Source organism: Littorina saxatilis, linkage group LG5 (assembly GCF_037325665.1).
Source record: "Littorina saxatilis isolate snail1 linkage group LG5, US_GU_Lsax_2.0, whole genome shotgun sequence".
In the NCBI taxonomy this organism is placed as follows: Eukaryota; Metazoa; Mollusca; class Gastropoda; order Littorinimorpha; family Littorinidae; genus Littorina; species Littorina saxatilis.
This window is the reverse complement of record NC_090249.1, coordinates 64,053,427-64,073,879: the sequence shown is the minus strand read 5'-3', so window position 1 is coordinate 64,073,879 and position 20,453 is coordinate 64,053,427. Positions and strand designations below refer to the sequence as shown.

The 20,453-nt window shown below is 44.9% G+C and overlaps 1 protein-coding gene across 3 annotated transcripts in view; it reads left to right on the top strand.

The window, feature by feature from the left end:
* LOC138967690 (ubiquitin carboxyl-terminal hydrolase 24-like) overlaps positions 1-20,453 on the top strand; it is a 315,079-nt gene that overhangs the window by 63,797 nt on the left and 230,829 nt on the right. For all 3 annotated transcript variants that reach the window (XM_070340337.1, XM_070340338.1, XM_070340339.1), the window contains 5 exons: positions 1,007-1,114; positions 1,393-1,488; positions 3,002-3,163; positions 4,551-4,634; positions 18,029-18,181. In XM_070340337.1, coding sequence (XP_070196438.1) covers positions 1,007-1,114; positions 1,393-1,488; positions 3,002-3,163; positions 4,551-4,634; positions 18,029-18,181 — 603 coding nt within the window. The remainder of the gene's footprint in view (positions 1-1,006; positions 1,115-1,392; positions 1,489-3,001; positions 3,164-4,550; positions 4,635-18,028; positions 18,182-20,453) is intronic.

Sequence of the window (20,453 nt, the reverse complement as noted above, 5' to 3'; positions counted from 1 at the left end):
CAGAGGATTGAGTTTGGATTTGGGTGAGAATGAGGAACACGCCTACAATTATAATACTTGTAGTTTTTGACTCACATGCGAAGCAAAAGTGAGTCTATGTACTCACCCGAGTCGTCCGTCCGTCCGTCCGTCCGGAAAACTTTAACGTTGGATATTTCTTGGACACTATTAAGTCTATCAACACCTGATGTGGCCTGATGGTGTATGGTTACAAGATCTCAAAAAACATGTGCGGCAACTTGACCTCACTTCAAGTTCAAGGTCACAGGGGCCGTAATTGTCTTAAAAACGACCGTTTTTCACATTTTCGCATTTTTTTCTGAAGTTATCGAGAATGGCAACCTTAGCTATGTATGCTATACAGGGCAATGTAAGCCCTATCTTTGGACACCAGTTTGGTTGACCTTGCTTCAAGGTCAAGGTCGCAAGGGTCCTTTAAAGTTGGATTGTATACATATTTTGAAGTGACCTTGACCCTGAACTATGGAAGATAACTGTTTCAAACTTAAAAATTATGTGGGGCACATGTTATGCTTTCATCATGAGACACATTTGGTCACATATGATCAAGGTCAAGGTCACTTTGACCCTTATGAAATGTGACCAAAATAAGGTAGTGAACCACTAAAAGTGACCATATCTCATGGTAGAAAGAGCCAATAAGCACCATTGTACTTCCTATGTCTTGAATTAACAGCTTTGTGTTGCATGACCTTGGATGACCTTGACCTTGGGTCAAGGTCACATGTATTTTGGTAGGAAAAATGTGTAAAGCAGTTCTTAGTGTATGATGTCATTGCTAGGTTTAGTTATGTAAAGGTCAAGGTCAAGCATGTGAGTCGTATGGGCTTTGCCCTTCTTGTTAACTCTCTGTATGATTGCACAGAACGGGTTGGGTAGAGAATGGGGAACAAGTCTATAAATGTTATACATGTTTCAAATGTAACGTTGTCTCGCTGTACATTGATACATGTCATATCAAACTCCACTGTCCCTCCCTGTGCAGAACGGACAGACCAACAACGTCATCGACAACATCCACTCAATCGTGGCGGCCGCGGCCGTCAAGTTTGATGCTCAGCAGTTAGAACACCTCTTTCTTTTGATTCAGAAGGTGAGGCACAGTGAGGTTGGCACAGACAGATCAAATGTTTCAGTGTTTTAATGCACTGAGGTGTTGTTTTTAGTTTGTGCATAGATTTAAATGCTCATCTGTTTTATACACCGTTTCTCATGCTTGAGATAATAAAGTTAATTTGATTTGATTTGATTCATCTGATGTGTTTGAGAAAGTTACTGAGCGATGCATAAGTGATTGTTTGTATTCCGAATTTATTTTGAATGCTTTATGTTATGCATTAATTTGACGTGTGTATTTACTACTGCCCACAGAAATGGCAAGACGACAATGATCGCATGCGAGAGAAGCTGCTGAGTCTCATCGGCAAGATCGGCAAGGACGCTCGCGTTGCCAAGACGACAACAAGGGTCAGTATTTGGAAACAAGGAAAACACTTCTTTTTTATTGACATATAGATATTTAGGTCGGCAGATTTGACCACTTGCAGATTACAAGTTTTAATACGTTCTTAATTTTTCCCGAAATCGGCATATGCTGCCTGGATGGGGGGATAAAAACGGTCATACACGTAAAAATCCACTCGTGCTTAAAAATGAGTGAACGTGGGAGTCTAAGCCCATGAACAAAGAAGAAGAAGAAGAAATACGTTTTTAATGGATCAAAGATGCAGTTTCAAAATTAAGTTTGTTCGCTGTGAATACAGAAATAAAGCATGATGATTAGAAACTAGCGGCATATTTTGATTGTTCTGCCTGGTATTTTATGGCCAAAAAAAGTCAAATCTTGTGCTTCCTGGGTTTGCAGTGATGTAGAATTCACGTTTTATGAGAAACGAAAATTCAAAAGTGCAAATAACTTTAAGGGTATCTCAGTGGGTAGAGCCCGGTATCTCAGTTGGTAGAGCCCAGTAGCTCAGTGGGTAGAGCACTGGACTTGTGATCCTAGGGTCACGGGTTTCAATCCAGGCCTGCATGAACATGGGTCAACTTCATGTTCAGACTCAGAGGTGGCACGTACACATGGGTCAACTTCATGTTCTGACTCAGAGGTGGCACGTACACATGGGTCAACTTCATGTTCAGACTCAGAGGTGGCACGTACACATGGGTCAACTTCATGTTCAGACTCAGAGGTGGCACGTACACATGGGTCAACTTCATGTTCTGACTCAGAGGTGGCACGTACACATGGGTCAACTTCATGTTCAGACTCAGAGGTGGCACGTACACATGGGTCAACTTCATGTTCAGACTCAGAGGTGGCACGTACACATGGGTCAACTTCATGTTCTGACTCAGAGGTGGCACGTACACATGGGTCAACTTCATGTTCTGACTCAGAGGTGGCACGTACACATGGGTCAACTTCATGTTCTGATTCAGAGGTGGCACGTACACATGGGTCAACTTCATGTTCTGACTCAGAGGTGGCACGTACACATGGGTCAACTTCATGTTCAGACTCAGAGGTGGCACGTACACATGGGTCAACTTCATGTTCTGACTCAGAGGTGGCACGTACACATGGGTCAACTTCATGTTCAGACTCAGAGGTGGCACGTACACATGGGTCAACTTCATGTTCTGACTCAGAGGTGGCACGTACACATGGGTCAACTTCATGTTCTTACTCGGAGGTGGCATGTACACATGGGTCAACTTCATGTTCAGACTCAGAGGTGGCACGTACAGGACCTCAGTCATTGTGCCGTAAGTACAGGTGGCTCATTACACTTAAACAGGCACATACCTGGGTAGCGCGACTATCGTTGCTGCTAGCTTTCCGCTGGGAGGGAGCTACTCACATTTTGTAGCGCGACTATCGTTGCTGCTAGCTTTTCGCTGGGAGGGAGCTACTCACATTTTGCAGCAATGGGAAAATAAAGTAAATGAAATGGAAATGTGGTTGCCTTGCCAACAGGTATTGGAGTTGCTGTGGGACCTGGCCCACCTGCCTGCACTGTCACGCCACCTGGTGGAGCATGCCCAGGAGGAGCACCACGCCATCCTGTCCGACTCCTACAGCGTCAAGGAGCAGGTCAAGCTGCAGTACGTCCAGAAGTGTGTCGACGACATCAAGAAGGTTGGTACAGTTGTAGTGTGTCGACGACATCAAGAAGGTTGGTACAGTCGTAGTGTGTCGACGACATCAAGAAGGTTGGTACAGTCGTAGTGTGTCGACAACATCAAGACGGTTGGTACAGTCGTAGTGTGTCGACGACATCAAGAAGGTTGGTACAGTCGTAGTGTGTCGACGACATCAAGAAGGTTGGTACAGTCGTAGTGTGTCGACGACATCAAGAAGGTTGGTACAGTCGTATTGTGTCGATGACATCAAGAAGGTTGGTACAGTTGTAGTGTACAACAGAGGTGTACAGAGGACTGGGTGGCCGAGTGGTAACGCACTTGCGCTCGGAATCGAGAGGTTGCGAGTTCGACCCTGGGTCAGGGCGTTAGCAATTTTCTCCCCCCTTTCCTAACCTAGGTGGTGGGTTCAAGTGCTAGTCTTTCGGATGAGACGAAAAACCGAGGTCCCTTCGTGTACACTACATTGGGGTGTGCACGTTAAAGATCCCACGATTGACAAAAGGGTCTTTCCTGGCAAAATTGTATAGGCATAGATTATAATGTCCACCAAAATACCCGTGTGACTTGGAATAATAGGCCGTGAAAAGTAGGATATGCGCCGAAATGGCTGCGATCTGCTGGCCGATGTGAATGCGTGATGTATTGTGTAAAAAAATTCCATCTCACACGGCATAAATAAATCCCTGCGCCTTGAATATGTGCGCGATATAAATTGCATAAAATAATAATAAAATAAAATAAATAAATCCCTGCGCTTAGAACTGTACCCACGGAATACGCGCTATATAAGCCTCATATTGATTGATTGATTGAGGTGTGTCGTTGATATCAAAAAGGTCTGTGCATTTGAGATTGGGATTTTAGTGTATACTAGCCGTCATAAAAAAACCTAGGCAGATGCATTTTTGTGTGCAAATCTTTGTGATGAGACTGTTTATCGTAACACCAGTTACATGACTGCAAAGGCCATCCGTTCCCCAACCATATTCAGCAAACAGATTGGTTTTACATCAGTTATTGTCTGTGCAGGGGAACCTATAAAACGGGCATCCCTTAAAATCAATTTAACAAAATCAAGGTTCTCACGTTAAAATCGTCAAAAGATCAGAACAGCAAAAACAAGTTTTGCATGTCGTTCAAAAGGACAGTCACATTTTTATCCAGAACAGTCAGTTTTGTTCACCTATCTTGTTTAACAATGACATCATGAAATGATGAACGGTGTAGGTGTATTGAGACCAAAAAAAATGTACGTTTCAGCAAGTCGTCAACCCATTGCCTTCAAACTTTCTGAGTTTTTTTGCTAACACATGTGGTAAAATACACGCAAAATCTTTAGTCAAGAGCAGTAACACGGGATGACTTGCCTGCGTGTGTTTCAGGGTGCGTGTGTGCTGCCGGCCTTGCGACAGCTGATGAACATCAGCAAGAACATCATCAAGGCCAGCTTCCAGAAAGCTGACAAGGTGGGCTCTCTTTCTCTCTACTCTCCCACACACTGTTAAGGGTTCTCTCTCTCACTACTCTCTCACACACTGTTAAGGGTTCTCTCTCTCACTACTCTCTCACACACTGTTAAGGGTTCTCTCTCTCACTACTCTCTCACACACTGTTAAGGCTTCTCTCTCTCTCACTACTCTCTCGCACACTGTTAAGGGTTCTCTCTCTCACTACTCTCTCACGCACTGTTAAGGGTTCTCTCTCTCTCACTACTCTCTCACACACTGTTAAGGGTTCTCTCTCTCTCACTACTCTCTCACACACTGTTAAGGGTTCTCTCTCTCTCACTACTCTCTCACACACTGTTAAGGGTTCTCTCTCTCACTACTCTCACACACACTGTTAAGGGTTCTCTCTCTCACTACTCTCTCACACACTGTTAAGGGTTCTCTCTCTCACTACTCTCTCACACACTGTTAAGGGATCTCTCTCTCACTACTCTCTCACACACTGTTAAGGGTTCTCTCTCTCACTACTCTCACACACACGGTTAAGGGTTCTCTCTCTCACTACTCTCTCACACACTGTTAAGGGTTCTCTCTCTCACTACTCTCTCACACACTGTTACGGGTTCTCTCTCTCTCACTACTCTCTCACACTCTGTTAAGGGTTCTCTCTCTCACTACTCTCACACACTTTTAAGGGTTCTCTCTCTCACACTACTCTCTCGCACACTGTTAAGGGTTCTCTCTCTCACTACTCTCTCACACACTGTTAAGGGTTCTCTCTCTCTCACTACTCTCTCACACACTGTTAAGGGTTCTCTCTTTCACTACTCTCTCACACACTGTTAAGGGTTCTCTCTCTCTGACTACTCTCTCACACACTGTTAAGGGTTCTCTCCCTCACTACTCTCTCACACACTGTTAAGGGTTCTCTCTCTCACTACTCTCTCACACACTGTTAAGGGTTCTCTCTCTCACTACTCTCTCACACACTGTTAAGGGTTCTCTCTCTCACACTACTCTCTCACACACTGTTAAGGATTCTCTCTCTCTCACTACTCTCTCACACACTGTTAAGGGTTCTCTCTCTCACTACTCTCACACACTGTTAAGGGTTCTCTCTCTCTCTACTCTCTCACACACTGTTAAGGGTTCTCTCTCTCACACTACTCTCTCACACACTGTTAAGGGTTCTCTCTCTCACTACTCTCTCACACACTTTTAAGGATTCTCTCTCTCTCACTACTCTCTCACACACTTTTAAGGGTTCTCTCTCTCACTACTCTCTCACACACTGTTAAGGGTTCTCTCTCTCTCACTACTCTCTCACACACTGTTAAGGGTTCTCTCTCTCACTACTCTCTCACACACTGTTAAGGGATCTCTCTCTCACTACTCTCTCACACACTGTTAAGGGTTCTCTCTCTCTCACTACTCTCTCACACACTGTTAAGGGTTCTCTCTCTCTCACTACTCTCTCACACACTGTTAAGGGTTCTCTCTCTCTCACTACTCTCTCACACACTGTTAAGGGTTCTCTCCCTCACTACTCTCTCACACACTGTTAAGGATTCTCTTTCTCACTACTCTCTCACACACTGTTAAGGGTTCTCTCTCTCACTACTCTCTCACACACTGTTAAGGGTTCTCTCTCTCTCACTACTCTCTCACACACTGTTAAGGGTTCTCTCTCTCTCACTACTCTCTCACACACTGTTAAGGGTTCTCTCTCTCACTACTCTCTCACACACTGTTAAGGGTTCTCTCTCTCACTACTCTCTCACACACTGTTAAGGGTTCTCTCTCTCTCACTACTCTCTCACACTCTGTTAAGGGTTCTCTCTCTCACTACTCTCACACACTTTTAAGGGTTCTCTCTCTCACACTACTCTCTCGCACACTGTTAAGGGTTCTCTCTCTCACTACTCTCTCACACACTGTTAAGGGTTCTCTCTCTGACTACTCTCTCACACACTGTTAAGGGTTCTCTCTCTCACTACTCTCTCACACACGGTTAAGGGTTCTCTCTCTCTCACTACTCTCTCACACACTGTTAAGGGTTCTCTCTCTCTCACTACTCTCTCACACACTGTTAAGGGTTCTCTCTCTCTCACTACTCTCTCACACACTGTTAAGGGTTCTCTCTCTCACTACTCTCTCACACGCTGTTAAGGGTTCTCTCTCTCACTACTCTCTCACACACTTTTAAGGATTCTCTCTCTCTCACTACTCTCTCACACACTTTTAAGGGTTCTCTCTCTCACTACTCTCTCACACACTGTTAAGGGTTCTCTCTCTCTCACTACTCTCTCACACACTGTTAAGGGTTCTCTCTCTCACTACTCTCTCTCACACTGTTAAGGGTTCTCTCTCTCTCACTACTCTCTCACACACTGTTAAGGGTTCTCTCTCTCACTACTCTCTCACACACTGTTAAGGGTTCTCTCTCTCTCACTACTCTCTCACACACTGTTAAGGGTTCTCTCTCTCTCACTACTCTCTCACACACACTGTTAAGGGTTCTCTCTCTCACTACTCTCTCACACACTGTTAAGGGTTCTCTCTCTCTCACTACTCTCTCACACACACTGTTAAGGGTTCTCTCTCTCACTACTCTCTCACACACTGTTAAGGGTTCTCTCTCTCACTACTCTCTCACACACACTGTTAAGGGTTCTCTCTCTCACTACTCTCTCACACACTGTTAAGGATTCTCTCTCTCTCACTACTCTCACACACACTGTTAAGGGTTCTCTCTCTCTCACTACTCTCTCACACACTGTTAAGGGTTCTCTCTCTCTCACTACTCTCACACACACTGTTAAGGGTTCTCTCTCTCACTACTCTCTCACACACTGTTAAGGGTTCTCTCTCTCACTACTCTCTCACACACTGTTAAGGATTCTCTCTCTCTCACTACTCTCACACACACTGTTAAGGGTTCTCTCTCTCTCACTACTCTCACACACTGTTAAGGGTTCTCTCTCTCTCACTACTCTCTCACACACTGTTAAGGATTCTCTCTCTCACTACTCTCTCACACACTGTTAAGGGTTCTCTCTCTCACTACTCTCTCACACACACTGTTAAGGGTTCTCTCTTTCACTACTCTCTCACGCACTGTTAAGGGTTCTCTCTCTCTCACTACTCTCTCACACACTGTTAAGGATTCTCTCTCTCACTACTCTCTCACACACTGTTAAGGGTTCTCTCTCTCTCACTACTCTCTCACACACTGTTAAGGGTTCTCTCTCTCTCACTACTCTCTCACACACTGTTAAGGGTTCTCTCTCTCTCACTACTCTCTCACACACTGTTAAGGGTTCTCTCTCTCTCACTACTCTCTCACACACTGTTAAGGGTTCTCTCTCTCTCACTACTCTCTCACACACTGTTAAGGGTTCTCTCCCTCACTACTCTCTCACACACTGTTAAGGATTCTCTCTCTCACTACTCTCTCACACACTGTTAAGGGTTCTCTCTCTCACTACTCTCTCACACACTGTTAAGGGTTCTCTCTCTCACTACTCTCTCACACACTGTTAAGGGTTCTCTCTCTCACTACTCTCTCACACACTGTTAAGGGTTCTCTCTTTCACTACTCTCTCACACACACTGTTAAGGGTTCTCTCTCTCTCACTACTCTCTCACACACTGTTAAGGGTTCTCTCTCTCTCACTACTCTCTCACACACACTGTTAAGGGTTCTCTCTCTCACTACTCTCTCACACACTGTTAAGTGTTCTCTCTCTCTCACTACTCTCTCACACACACTGTTAAGGGTTCTCTCTCTCTCACTACTCTCTCACACACTGTTAAGGGTTCTCTCTCTCTCACTACTCTCTCACACACACTGTTAAGGGTTCTCTCTCTCAGCTACTCTCTCACACACTGTTAAGGGTTCTCTCTCTCTCACTACTCTCTCACACACACTGTTAAGGGTTCTCTCTCTCACTACTCTCTCACACACTGTTAAGGGTTCTCTCTCTCTCACTACTCTCTCACACACACTGTTAAGGGTTCTCTCTCTCACTACTCTCTCACACACTGTTAAGGGTTCTCTCTCTCACTACTCTCTCACACACACTGTTAAGGGTTCTCTCTCTCACTACTCTCTCACACACTGTTAAGGATTCTCTCTCTCTCACTACTCTCACACACACTGTTAAGGGTTCTCTCTATCACTATTCTCTCACACACTGTTAAGGGTTCTCTCTCTCTCACTACTCTCTCACACACTGTTAAGGGTTCTCTCTCTCTCACTACTCTCTCACACACTGTTAAGGGTTCTCTCTCTCTCACTACTCTCACACACACTGTTAAGGGTTCTCTCTCTAACTACTCTCTCACACACTGTTAAGGGTTCTCTCTCTCACTACTCTCTCACACACTGTTAAGGATTCTCTCTCTCTCACTAATCTCACACACACTGTTAAGGGTTCTCTCTCTCTCACTACTCTCTCACACACTGTTAAGGGTTCTCTCTCTCTCACTACTCTCTCACACACTGTTAAGGATTCTCTCTCTCACTACTCTCTCACACACTGTTAAGGGTTCTCTCTCTCACTACTCTCTCACACACACTGTTAAGGGTTCTCTCTTTCACTACTCTCTCACGCACTGTTAAGGGTTCTCTCTCTCTCACTACTCTCTCACACACTGTTAAGGATTCTCTCTCTCTCACTACTCTCTCACACACTGTTAAGGGTTCTCTCTCTCTCACTACTCTCTCACACACTGTTAAGGGTTCTCTCTCTCTCACTAGTCTCTCACACACTGTTAAGGGTTCTCTCTCTCTCACTACTCTCACACACACTGTTAAGGGTTCTCTCTCTCACACTACTCTCACACACACTGTTAAGGGTTCTCTCTCTGTCACTACTCTCTCACACACTGTTAAGGATTCTCTCTCTCACTACTCTCACACACACTGTTAAGGGTTCTCTCTCTCTCACTACTCTCTCACACACTGTTAAGGGTTCTCTCTCTCTCACTACTCTCTCACACACTGTTAAGGATTCTCTCTCTCACTACTCTCTCACACACTGTTAAGGGTTCTCTCTCTCACTACTCTCTCACACACACTGTTAAGGGTTCTCTCTTTCACTACTCTCTCACGCACTGTTAAGGGTTCTCTCTCTCACTACTCTCTCACACACTGTTAAGGATTCTCTCTCTCTCACTACTCTCTCACACACTGTTAAGGGTTCTCTCTCTCTCACTACTCTCTCACACACTGTTAAGGATTCTCTCTCTCTCACTACTCTCTCACACTGTTAAGGGTTCTCTCTCTCACTACTCTCTCACACACTGTTAAGGGTTCTCTCTCTCACACTACTCTCACACACTGTTAAGGGTTCTCTCTCTCACTACTCTCTCACACACTGTTAAGGGTTCTCTCTCTCACTACTCTCTCACACTGTTAAGGGTTCTCTCTCTCACTACTCTCTCACACACTGTTAAGGGTTCTCTCTCTCTCACTACTCTCACACACACTGTTAAGGGTTCTCTCTCTCACTACTCTCTCACACACTGTTAAGGGTTCTCTCTCTCACTACTCTCTCACACACTGTTAAGGATTCTCTCTCTCTCACTACTCTCACACACACTGTTAAGGGTTCTCTCTCTCTCACTACTCTCTCACACACTGTTAAGGGTTCTCTCTCTCTCACTACTCTCTCACACACTGTTAAGGATTCTCTCTCTCACTACTCTCTCACACACTGTTAAGGGTTCTCTCTCTCACTACTCTCTCACACACTGTTAAGGGTTCTCTCTCTCACTACTCTCTCACACTGTTAAGGGTTCTCTCTCTCACTACTCTCTCACACTGTTAAGGGTTCTCTCTCTCACTACTCTCTCACACACTGTTAAGGGTTCTCTCTCTCTCACTACTCTCTCACACACTGTTAAGGATTCTCTCTCTCTCACTACTCTCTCACACACTGTTAAGGGTTCTCTCTCTCACTACTCTCTCACACACTGTTAAGGGTTCTCTCTCTCACACTACTCTCTCACACACTGTTAAGGGTTCTCTCTCTCTCACTACTCTCTCACACACTGTTAAGGGTTCTCTCTCTCACTACTCTCTCACACACTGTTAAGGGTTCTCTCTCTCACTACTCTCTCACACACTGTTAAGGGTTCTCTCTCTCTCACTACTCTCTCACACACTGTTAAGGGTTCTCTCTCTCACTACTCTCTCACACACTGTTAAGGGTTCTCTCTCTCACTACTCTCTCACACACTGTTAAGGGTTCTCTCTCTCTCACTACTCTCTCACACACTGTTAAGGGTTCTCTCTCTCACTACTCTCTCACACACTGTTAAGGGTTCTCTCTCTCTCACTACTCTCTCACACACTGTTAAGGGTTCTCTCTCTCACTACTCTCACACACTGTTAAGGGTTCTCTCTCTCACACTACTCTCACACACTGTTAAGGGTTCTCTCTCTCACTACTCTCTCACACACTGTTAAGGGTTCTCTCTCTCTCACTACTCTCTCACACACTGTTAAGGGTTCTCTCCCTCACTACTCTCTCACACACTGTTAAGGGTTCTCTCTCTCTCACTACTCTCTCACACACTGTTAAGGGTTCTCTCTCTCTCACTACTCTCTCACACACTGTTAAGGGTTCTCTCTCTCACTACTCTCTCACACACTGTTAAGGGTTCTCTCTCTCACTACTCTCTCACACACTGTTAAGGGTTCTCTCTCTCACACTACTCTCTCACACACTGTTAAGGATTCTCTCTCTCTCACTACTCTCTCACACACTGTTAAGGCTTCTCTCTCTCACTACTCCCACACACTGTTAAGGGTTCTCTCTCTCTCTACTCTCTCACACACTGTTAAGGGTTCTCTCTCTCTCACTACTCTCTCACACACTGTTAAGGGTTCTCTCTCTGACTACTCTCTCACACACTTTTAAGGATTCTCTCTCTCTCACTACTCTCTCACACACTGTTAAGGGTTCTCTCTCTCACTACTCTCTCACACACTGTTAAGGGTTCTCTCTCTCTCACTACTCTCTCACACACTGTTAAGGGTTCTCTCTCTCACTACTCTCTCACACACTGTTAAGGGATCTCTCTCTCACTACTCTCTCACACACTGTTAAGGGTTCTCTCTCTCTCACTACTCTCTCACACACTGTTAAGGGTTCTCTCTCTCTCACTACTCTCTCACACACTGTTAAGGGTTCTCTCTCTCTCACTACTCTCTCACACACTGTTAAGGGTTCTCTCTCTCACTACTCTCTCACACACTGTTAAGGATTCTCTCTCTCACTACTCTCTCACACACTGTTAAGGGTTCTCTCTCTCACTACTCTCTCACACACTGTTAAGGGTTCTCTCTCTCTCACTACTCTCTCACACACTGTTAAGGGTTCTCTCTCTCTCACTACTCTCTCACACACTGTTAAGGGTTCTCTCTCTCTCACTACTCTCTCACACACTGTTAAGGGTTCTCTCTCTCACTACTCTCTCACACACTGTTAAGGGTTCTCTCTCTCACTACTCTCTCACACACTGTTAAGGGTTCTCTCTCTCACTACTCTCTCACACACTGTTAAGGGTTCTCTCTCTCACACTACTCTCTCACACACTGTTAAGGGTTCTCTCTCTCACTACTCTCTCACACACTGTTAAGGGTTCTCTCTCTCACTACTCTCTCACACACTGTTAAGGGTTCTCTCTCTCACTACTCTCTCACACACTGTTAAGGGTTCTCTCTCTCTCACTACTCTCTCACACACTGTTAAGGGTTCTCTCTCTCTCACTACTCTCTCACACACTGTTAAGGGTTCTCTCTCTCTCACTACTCTCTCACACACTGTTAAGGGTTCTCTCTCTCTCACTACTCTCTCACACACTGTTAAGGGTTCTCTCTCTCTCACTACTCTCTCACACACTGTTAAGGGTTCTCTCTCTCTCACTACTCTCTCACACACTGTTAAGGATTCTCTCTCTCACTACTCTCTCACACACTGTTAAGGGTTCTCTCTCTCTCACTACTCTCTCACACACTGTTAAGGGTTCTCTCTCTCACTACTCTCTCACACTGTTAAGGGTTCTCTCTCTCTCACTACTCTCTCACACACTGTTAAGGGTTCTCTCTCTCTCACTACTCTCTCACACACTGTTAAGGGTTCTCTCTCTCTCACTACTCTCTCACACACTGTTAAGGGTTCTCTCTCTCACTACTCTCTCACACACACTGTTAAGGGTTCTCTCTCTCACTACTCTCTCACACACTGTTAAGGGTTCTCTCTCTTTCACTACTCTCTCACGCACTGTTAAGGGTTCTCTCTCTCACTACTCTCTCACACACTGTTAAGGGTTCTCTCTCTCACTACTCTCTCACACACTGTTAAGGGTTCTCTCTCTCACTACTCTCTCACACACTGTTAAGGGTTCTCTCTCTCTCACTACTCTCTCACACACTGTTAAGGGTTCTCTCTCTCTCACTACTCTCTCACACACTGTTAAGGGTTCTCTCTCTCTCACTACTCTCTCACACACTGTTAAGGGTTCTCTCTCTCACTACTCTCTCACACACTGTTAAGGGTTCTCTCTCTCACTACTCTCTCACACACTGTTAAGGGTTCTCTCTCTCTCACTACTCTCACACACACTGTTAAGGGTTCTCTCTCTCTCACTACTCTCACACACACTGTTAAGGGTTCTCTCTCTCTCACTACTCTCTCACACACTGTTAAGGATTCTCTCTCTCACTACTCTCTCACACACTGTTAAGGGTTCTCTCTCTCACTACTCTCTCACACACACTGTTAAGGGTTCTCTCTTTCACTACTCTCTCACGCACTGTTAAGGGTTCTCTCTCTCTCACTACTCTCTCACACACTGTTAAGGATTCTCTCTCTCACTACTCTCTCACACACTGTTAAGGGTTCTCTCTCTCTCACTACTCTCTCACACACTGTTAAGGGTTCTCTCTCTCTCACTACTCTCTCACACACTGTTAAGGGTTCTCTCTCTCTCACTACTCTCTCACACACTGTTAAGGGTTCTCTCTCTCTCACTACTCTCTCACACACTGTTAAGGGTTCTCTCTCTCTCACTACTCTCTCACACACTGTTAAGGGTTCTCTCCCTCACTACTCTCTCACACACTGTTAAGGGTTCTCTCTCTCTCACTACTCTCTCACACACTGTTAAGGGTTCTCTCTCTCACTACTCTCTCACACACTGTTAAGGGTTCTCTCTCTCACTACTCTCTCACACACTGTTAAGGGTTTTCTCTCTCTCACTACTCTCTCACACACTGTTAAGGGTTCTCTCTTTCACTACTCTCTCACACACACTGTTAAGGGTTCTCTCTCTCTCACTACTCTCTCACACACTGTTAAGGGTTCTCTCTCTCTCACTACTCTCTCACACACTGTTAAGGGTTCTCTCTCTCACTACTCTCTCACACACTGTTAAGGGTTCTCTCTCTCTCACTACTCTCTCACACACTGTTAAGGGTTCTCTCTCTCTCACTACTCTCTCACACACTGTTAAGGGTTCTCTCTCTCTCACTACTCTCTCACACACACTGTTAAGGGTTCTCTCTCTCACTACTCTCTCACACACTGTTAAGGGTTCTCTCTCTCTCACTACTCTCTCACACACACTGTTAAGGGTTCTCTCTCTCACTACTCTCTCACACACTGTTAAGGGTTCTCTCTCTCTCACTACTCTCTCACACACACTGTTAAGGGTTCTCTCTCTCACTACTCTCTCACACACTGTTAAGGGTTCTCTCTCTCACTACTCTCTCACACACACTGTTAAGGGTTCTCTCTCTCACTACTCTCTCACACACTGTTAAGGATTCTCTCTCTCTCACTACTCTCACACACACTGTTAAGGGTTCTCTCTATCACTATTCTCTCACACACTGTTAAGGGTTCTCTCTCTCTCACTACTCTCTCACACACTGTTAAGGGTTCTCTCTCTCTCACTACTCTCTCACACACTGTTAAGGGTTCTCTCTCTCTCACTACTCTCACACACACTGTTAAGGGTTCTCTCTCTAACTACTCTCTCACACACTGTTAAGGGTTCTCTCTCTCACTACTCTCTCACACACTGTTAAGGATTCTCTCTCTCTCACTACTCTCACACACACTGTTAAGGGTTCTCTCTCTCTCACTACTCTCTCACACACTGTTAAGGGTTCTCTCTTTCACTACTCTCTCACACACTGTTAAGGATTCTCTCTCTCACTACTCTCTCACACACTGTTAAGGGTTCTCTCTCTCACTACTCTCTCACACACACTGTTAAGGGTTCTCTCTTTCACTACTCTCTCACGCACTGTTAAGGGTTCTCTCTCTCTCACTACTCTCTCACACACTGTTAAGGATTCTCTCTCTCTCACTACTCTCTCACACACTGTTAAGGGTTCTCTCTCTCTCACTACTCTCTCACACACTGTTAAGGGTTCTCTCTCTCTCACTACTCTCTCACACACTGTTAAGGGTTCTCTCTCTCTCACTACTCTCACACACACTGTTAAGGGTTCTCTCTCTCTCACTACTCTCTCACACACTGTTAAGGGTTCTCTCTCTGTCACTACTCTCTCACACACTGTTAAGGATTCTCTCTCTCACTACTCTCACACACACTGTTAAGGGTTCTCTCTCTCTCACTACTCTCTCACACACTGTTAAGGGTTCTCTCTCTCTCACTACTCTCTCACACACTGTTAAGGATTCTCTCTCTCACTACTCTCTCACACACTGTTAAGGGTTCTCTCTCTCACTACTCTCTCACACACACTGTTAAGGGTTCTCTCTCTCACTACTCTCTCACACACTGTTAAGGGTTCTCTCTCTCACTACTCTCTCACACACTGTTAAGGGTTCTCTCTCTCTCACTACTCTCTCACACACTGTTAAGGGTTCTCTCTCTCTCACTACTCTCTCACACACTGTTAAGGGTTCTCTCTCTCTCACTACTCTCTCACACACTGTTAAGGGTTCTCTCTCTCACTACTCTCTCACACACTGTTAAGGGTTCTCTCTCTCACACTACTCTCACACACTGTTAAGGGTTCTCTCTCTCACTACTCTCTCACACACTGTTAAGGGTTCTCTCTCTCACTACTCTCTCACACTGTTAAGGGTTCTCTCTCTCTCACTACTCTCTCACACACTGTTAAGGGTTCTCTCTCTCTCACTACTCTCTCACACACTGTTAAGGGTTCTCTCTCTCACTACTCTCTCACACACTGTTAAGGGTTCTCTCTCTCACTACTCTCTCACACACTGTTAAGGGTTCTCTCTCTCACACTACTCTCACACACACTGTTAAGGGTTCTCTCTCTCACTACTCTCTCACACACTGTTAAGGGTTCTCTCTCTCTCACTACTCTCTCACACACTGTTAAGGATTCTCTCTCTCACTACTCTCTCACACACTGTTAAGGGTTCTCTCTCTCACTACTCTCTCACACACTGTTAAGGGTTCTCTCTCTCACTACTCTCTCACACTGTTAAGGGTTCTCTCTCTCACTACTCTCTCACACTGTTAAGGGTTCTCTCTCTCTCACTACTCTCTCACACACTGTTAAGGGTTCTCTCTCTCTCACTACTCTCTCACACACTGTTAAGGGTTCTCTCTCTCACTTCTCTTACTCTCTCACACACTGTTAAGGGTTCTCTCTCTCACTTCTCTTACTCTCTCACACACTGTTAAGGGTTCTCTCTCTCTCACTACTCTCTCACACACTGTTAAGGGTTCTCTCTCTCACTACTCTCACACACACTGTTAAGGGTTCTCTCTCTCACTACTCTCACACACACTGTTAAGGGTTCTCTCTCTCTCACTACTCTCTCACACACTGTTAAGGGTTCTCTCTCTCACTACTCTCTCACACACTGTTAAGGGTTCTCTCTCTCTCACTACTCTCTCACACACTGTTAAGGGTTCTCTCTCTCTCACTACTCTCACACACTGTTAAGGGTTCTCTCTCTCACTACTCTCTCACACACTGTTAAGGATTCTCTCTCTCACTACTCTCTCACACACACTGTTAAGGGTTCTCTCCCTCACTACTCTCTCACACACTGTTAAGGATTCTCTCTCTCACTACTCTCTCACACACTGTTAAGGGTTCTCTCCCTCACTACTCTCTCACACACTGTTAAGGATTCTCTCTCTCACTACTCTCTCACACACTGTTAAGGGTTCTCTCTCTCACTACTCTCTCACACACACTGTTAAGGGTTCTCTCTCTCACTACTCTCTCACACACACTGTTAAGGGTTCTCTCTCTCTCACTACTCTCTCACACACTGTTAAGGGTTCTCTCTTTCACTACTCTCTCACGCACTGTTAAGGGTTCTCTCTCTCTCACTACTCTCTCACACACTGTTAAGGGTTCTCTCTCTCTCACTACTCTCTCACACACTGTTAAGGGTTCTCTCTCTCACTACTCTCTCACACACTGTTAAGGATTCTCTCTCTCACTACTCTCTCACACACTGTTAAGGGTTCTCTCTCTCACTACTCTCTCACACACTGTTAAAGGTTCTCTCTCTCACTACTCTCACACACTGTTAAGGGTTCTCTCTCTCACTACTCTCTCACACACTGTTAAGGATTCTCTCTCTCACTACTCTCTCACACACTGTTAAGGGTTCTCTCTCTCACTACTCTCTCACACACTGTTAAGGGTTCTCTCTCTCACTACTCTCTCACACTGTTAAGGGTTCTCTCTTTCACTACTCTCTCACACACACTGTTAAGGGTTCTCTCTCTCACTACTCTCACACAGCAAGAACATCATCAAGGTCAGCTTCCAGAAAGCCGACATGGTGTGCTCTCTTTCTCTCTACTCTCACACAGGCAAGAATGATGTTACTTATCGTTAGATGTAGTTGTCATATCCACATTTACCAGTCACAATGTGCAGAAAGGAGGAATCATATCAGATGGAGGCGTTATCAGTAAATAGTGAGAACCATCAAATATGTCTGAGACATACAATCTAGAATCAACATTTCTGCTGAAGAAAGCAACAAAAAATGTTAAAATATTCTTTCAACTTAATATTATGGCCCCAAAAATTTGATAACAAAATATTCTTTCAACTTAATATTATGGCCCCAAAAATTTGATAACAAAATATTCTTTCAACTTAATATTATGGCCCCAAAAATTTGATAACAAAATATTCTTTCAACTTAATATTATGGCCCCAAAAATTTGATAACAAAATATTCTTTCAACTTAATATTATGGCCCCAAAAATTTGATAACAAAATAGTATTTCTAACTTGCATTTGCTTTTCAAATATAACAGGAAGAGGTATTGACGCCTCGGTTTTCTTAGAAACGCTTATACACAATGCTAACCCTAAAAAATATTGCGTTCAATTTTCGATTTTGACATTTGACAGGGTGTGATCCATGAGCTGAACAAGAACTGCGACGTGATGAAGCTGGTGACCAACTCCCTGGTGAAGTGTCACAAGCAGGCGGTGACCGTGGTCGGTGACACCGCTCAGCTCACCCAGGCCACCCTGGTGGACGGCCGCTATACACATTGTGACGTGAGTTCTGTACACATTGTGACGTGAGTGTCTTGTGTCTGTAGGCATTGTGACGTGAGTGTCTTGTGTCTGTACACATTGTGACGTGAGTGTCTTGTGTCTGTACACATTGTGACGTGAGTGTCTTGTGTCTGTACACATTGTGACGTGAGTGTCTTGTGTCTGTACACATTGTGACGTGAGTGTCTTGTGTCTGTACACATTGTGACGTGAGTGTCTTGTGTCTGTAGGCATTGTGACGTGAGTGTCTTGTGTCTGTACACATTGTGACGTGAGTGTCTTGTGTCTGTACACATTGTGACGTGAGTGTCTTGTGTCTGTACACATTGTGACGTGAGTGTCTTGTGTTTGTACACATTGTGACGTGAGTGTCTTGTGTCTGTACACATTGTGACGTGAGTGTCTTGTGTCTGTACACATTGTGACGTGAGTGTCTTGTGTCTGTAGACATTGTGACGTGAGTGTCTTGTGTCTGTAGACATTGTGACGTGAATATCTTGTGTCTGTACACATTGTGACGTGAATATCTTGTGTCTGTACACATTGTGACGTGAGTGTCTTGTGTCTGTACACATTGTGACGTGAGTGTCTTGTGTCTGTACACATTGTGACGTGAGTGTCTTGTGTCTGTACACATTGTGACGTGAGTGTCTTGTGTCTGTACACATTGTGACGTGAATATCTTGTGTCTGTACACATTGTGACGTGAGTGTCTTGTGTCTGTACACATTGTGACGTGAGTGTCTTGTGTCTGGAGGCATTGTGACGTGAGTGTCTTAGGTCTGTACACATTGTGACGTGAGTGTCTTGTGTCTGGACACATTGTGACATGAGTGTCTTGTGTCTGTACACATTGTGACGTGAGTGTCTTGTGTCTGGACACATTGTGACGTGAGTGTCTTGTGTCTGTACACATTGTGACGTGAGTGTCTTGTGTCTGTACACATTGTGACGTGAGTGTCTTGTGTCTGTACACATTGTGACGTGAGTGTCTTGTGTTTGTACACATTGTGACGTGAGTGTCTTGTGTCTGTACACATTGTGACGTGAGTGTCTTGTGTCTGTAGACATTGTGACGTGAGTGTCTTGTGTCTGTGCACATTGTGACGTGAGTGTCTTGTGTCTGTAGACATTGTGACGTGAGTGTCTTGTGTTTGTACACATTGTGACGTGAGTGTCTTGTGTCTGTACACATTGTGACGTGAGTGTCTTGTGTCTGTGCACATTGTGACGTGAGTGTCTTGTGTTTGTACACATTGTGATGTGAGTGTCTTGTGTCTGTACACATTGTGACGTGAGTGTCTTGTGTCTGTACACATTGTGACGTGAATATCTTGTGTCTGTACACATTGTGACGTGAGTGTCTTGTGTCTGTAGACATTGTAACGTGAGTGTCTTGTGTCTGTACACATTGTGACGTGAATATCTTGTGTCTGTACACATTGTGACGTGAGTGTCTTGTGTCTGTAGACATTGTAACGTGAGTGTCTTGTGTCTGTACACATTGTGACGTGAGTGTCTTGTGTCTGTACACATTGTGACGTGATTGTCTTGTGTCTGTAGGCATTGTGACGTGAGTGTCTTGTGTCTGTAGACATTGTGACGTGAGTGTCTTGTGTCTGTAGACATTGTGACGTGAATATCTTGTGTCTGTACACATTGTGACGTGAATATCTTGTGTCTGTACACATTGTGACGTGAGTGTCTTGTGTCTGTACACATTGTGACGTGAGTGTCTTGTGTCTGTACACATTGTGACGTGAGTGTCTTGTGTCTGTACACATTGTGACGTGAGTGTCTTGTGTCTGTACACATTGTGACGTGAGTGTCTTGTGTCTGGAGGCATTGTGACGTGAGTGTCTTGTGTCTGTACACATTGTGACGTGAGTGTCTTGTGTCTGGACACATTGTGACGTGAGTGTCTTGTGTCTGTACACATTGTGACGTGAGTGTCTTGTGTCTGGAGGCATTGTGACGTGAGTGTCTTGTGTCTGTACACATTGTGACGTGAGTGTCTTGTGTCTGGACACATTGTGACATGAGTGTCTTGTGTCTGTACACATTGTGACGTGAGTGTCTTGTGTCTGGACACATTGTGACGTGAGTGTCTTGTGTCTGTACACATTGTGACGTGAGTGTCTTGTGTCTGTACACATTGTGACGTGAGTGTCTTGTGTCTGTACACATTGTGACGTGAGTGTCTTGTGTTTGTACACATTGTGACGTGAGTGTCTTGTGTCTGTACACATTGTGACGTGAGTGTCTTGTGTCT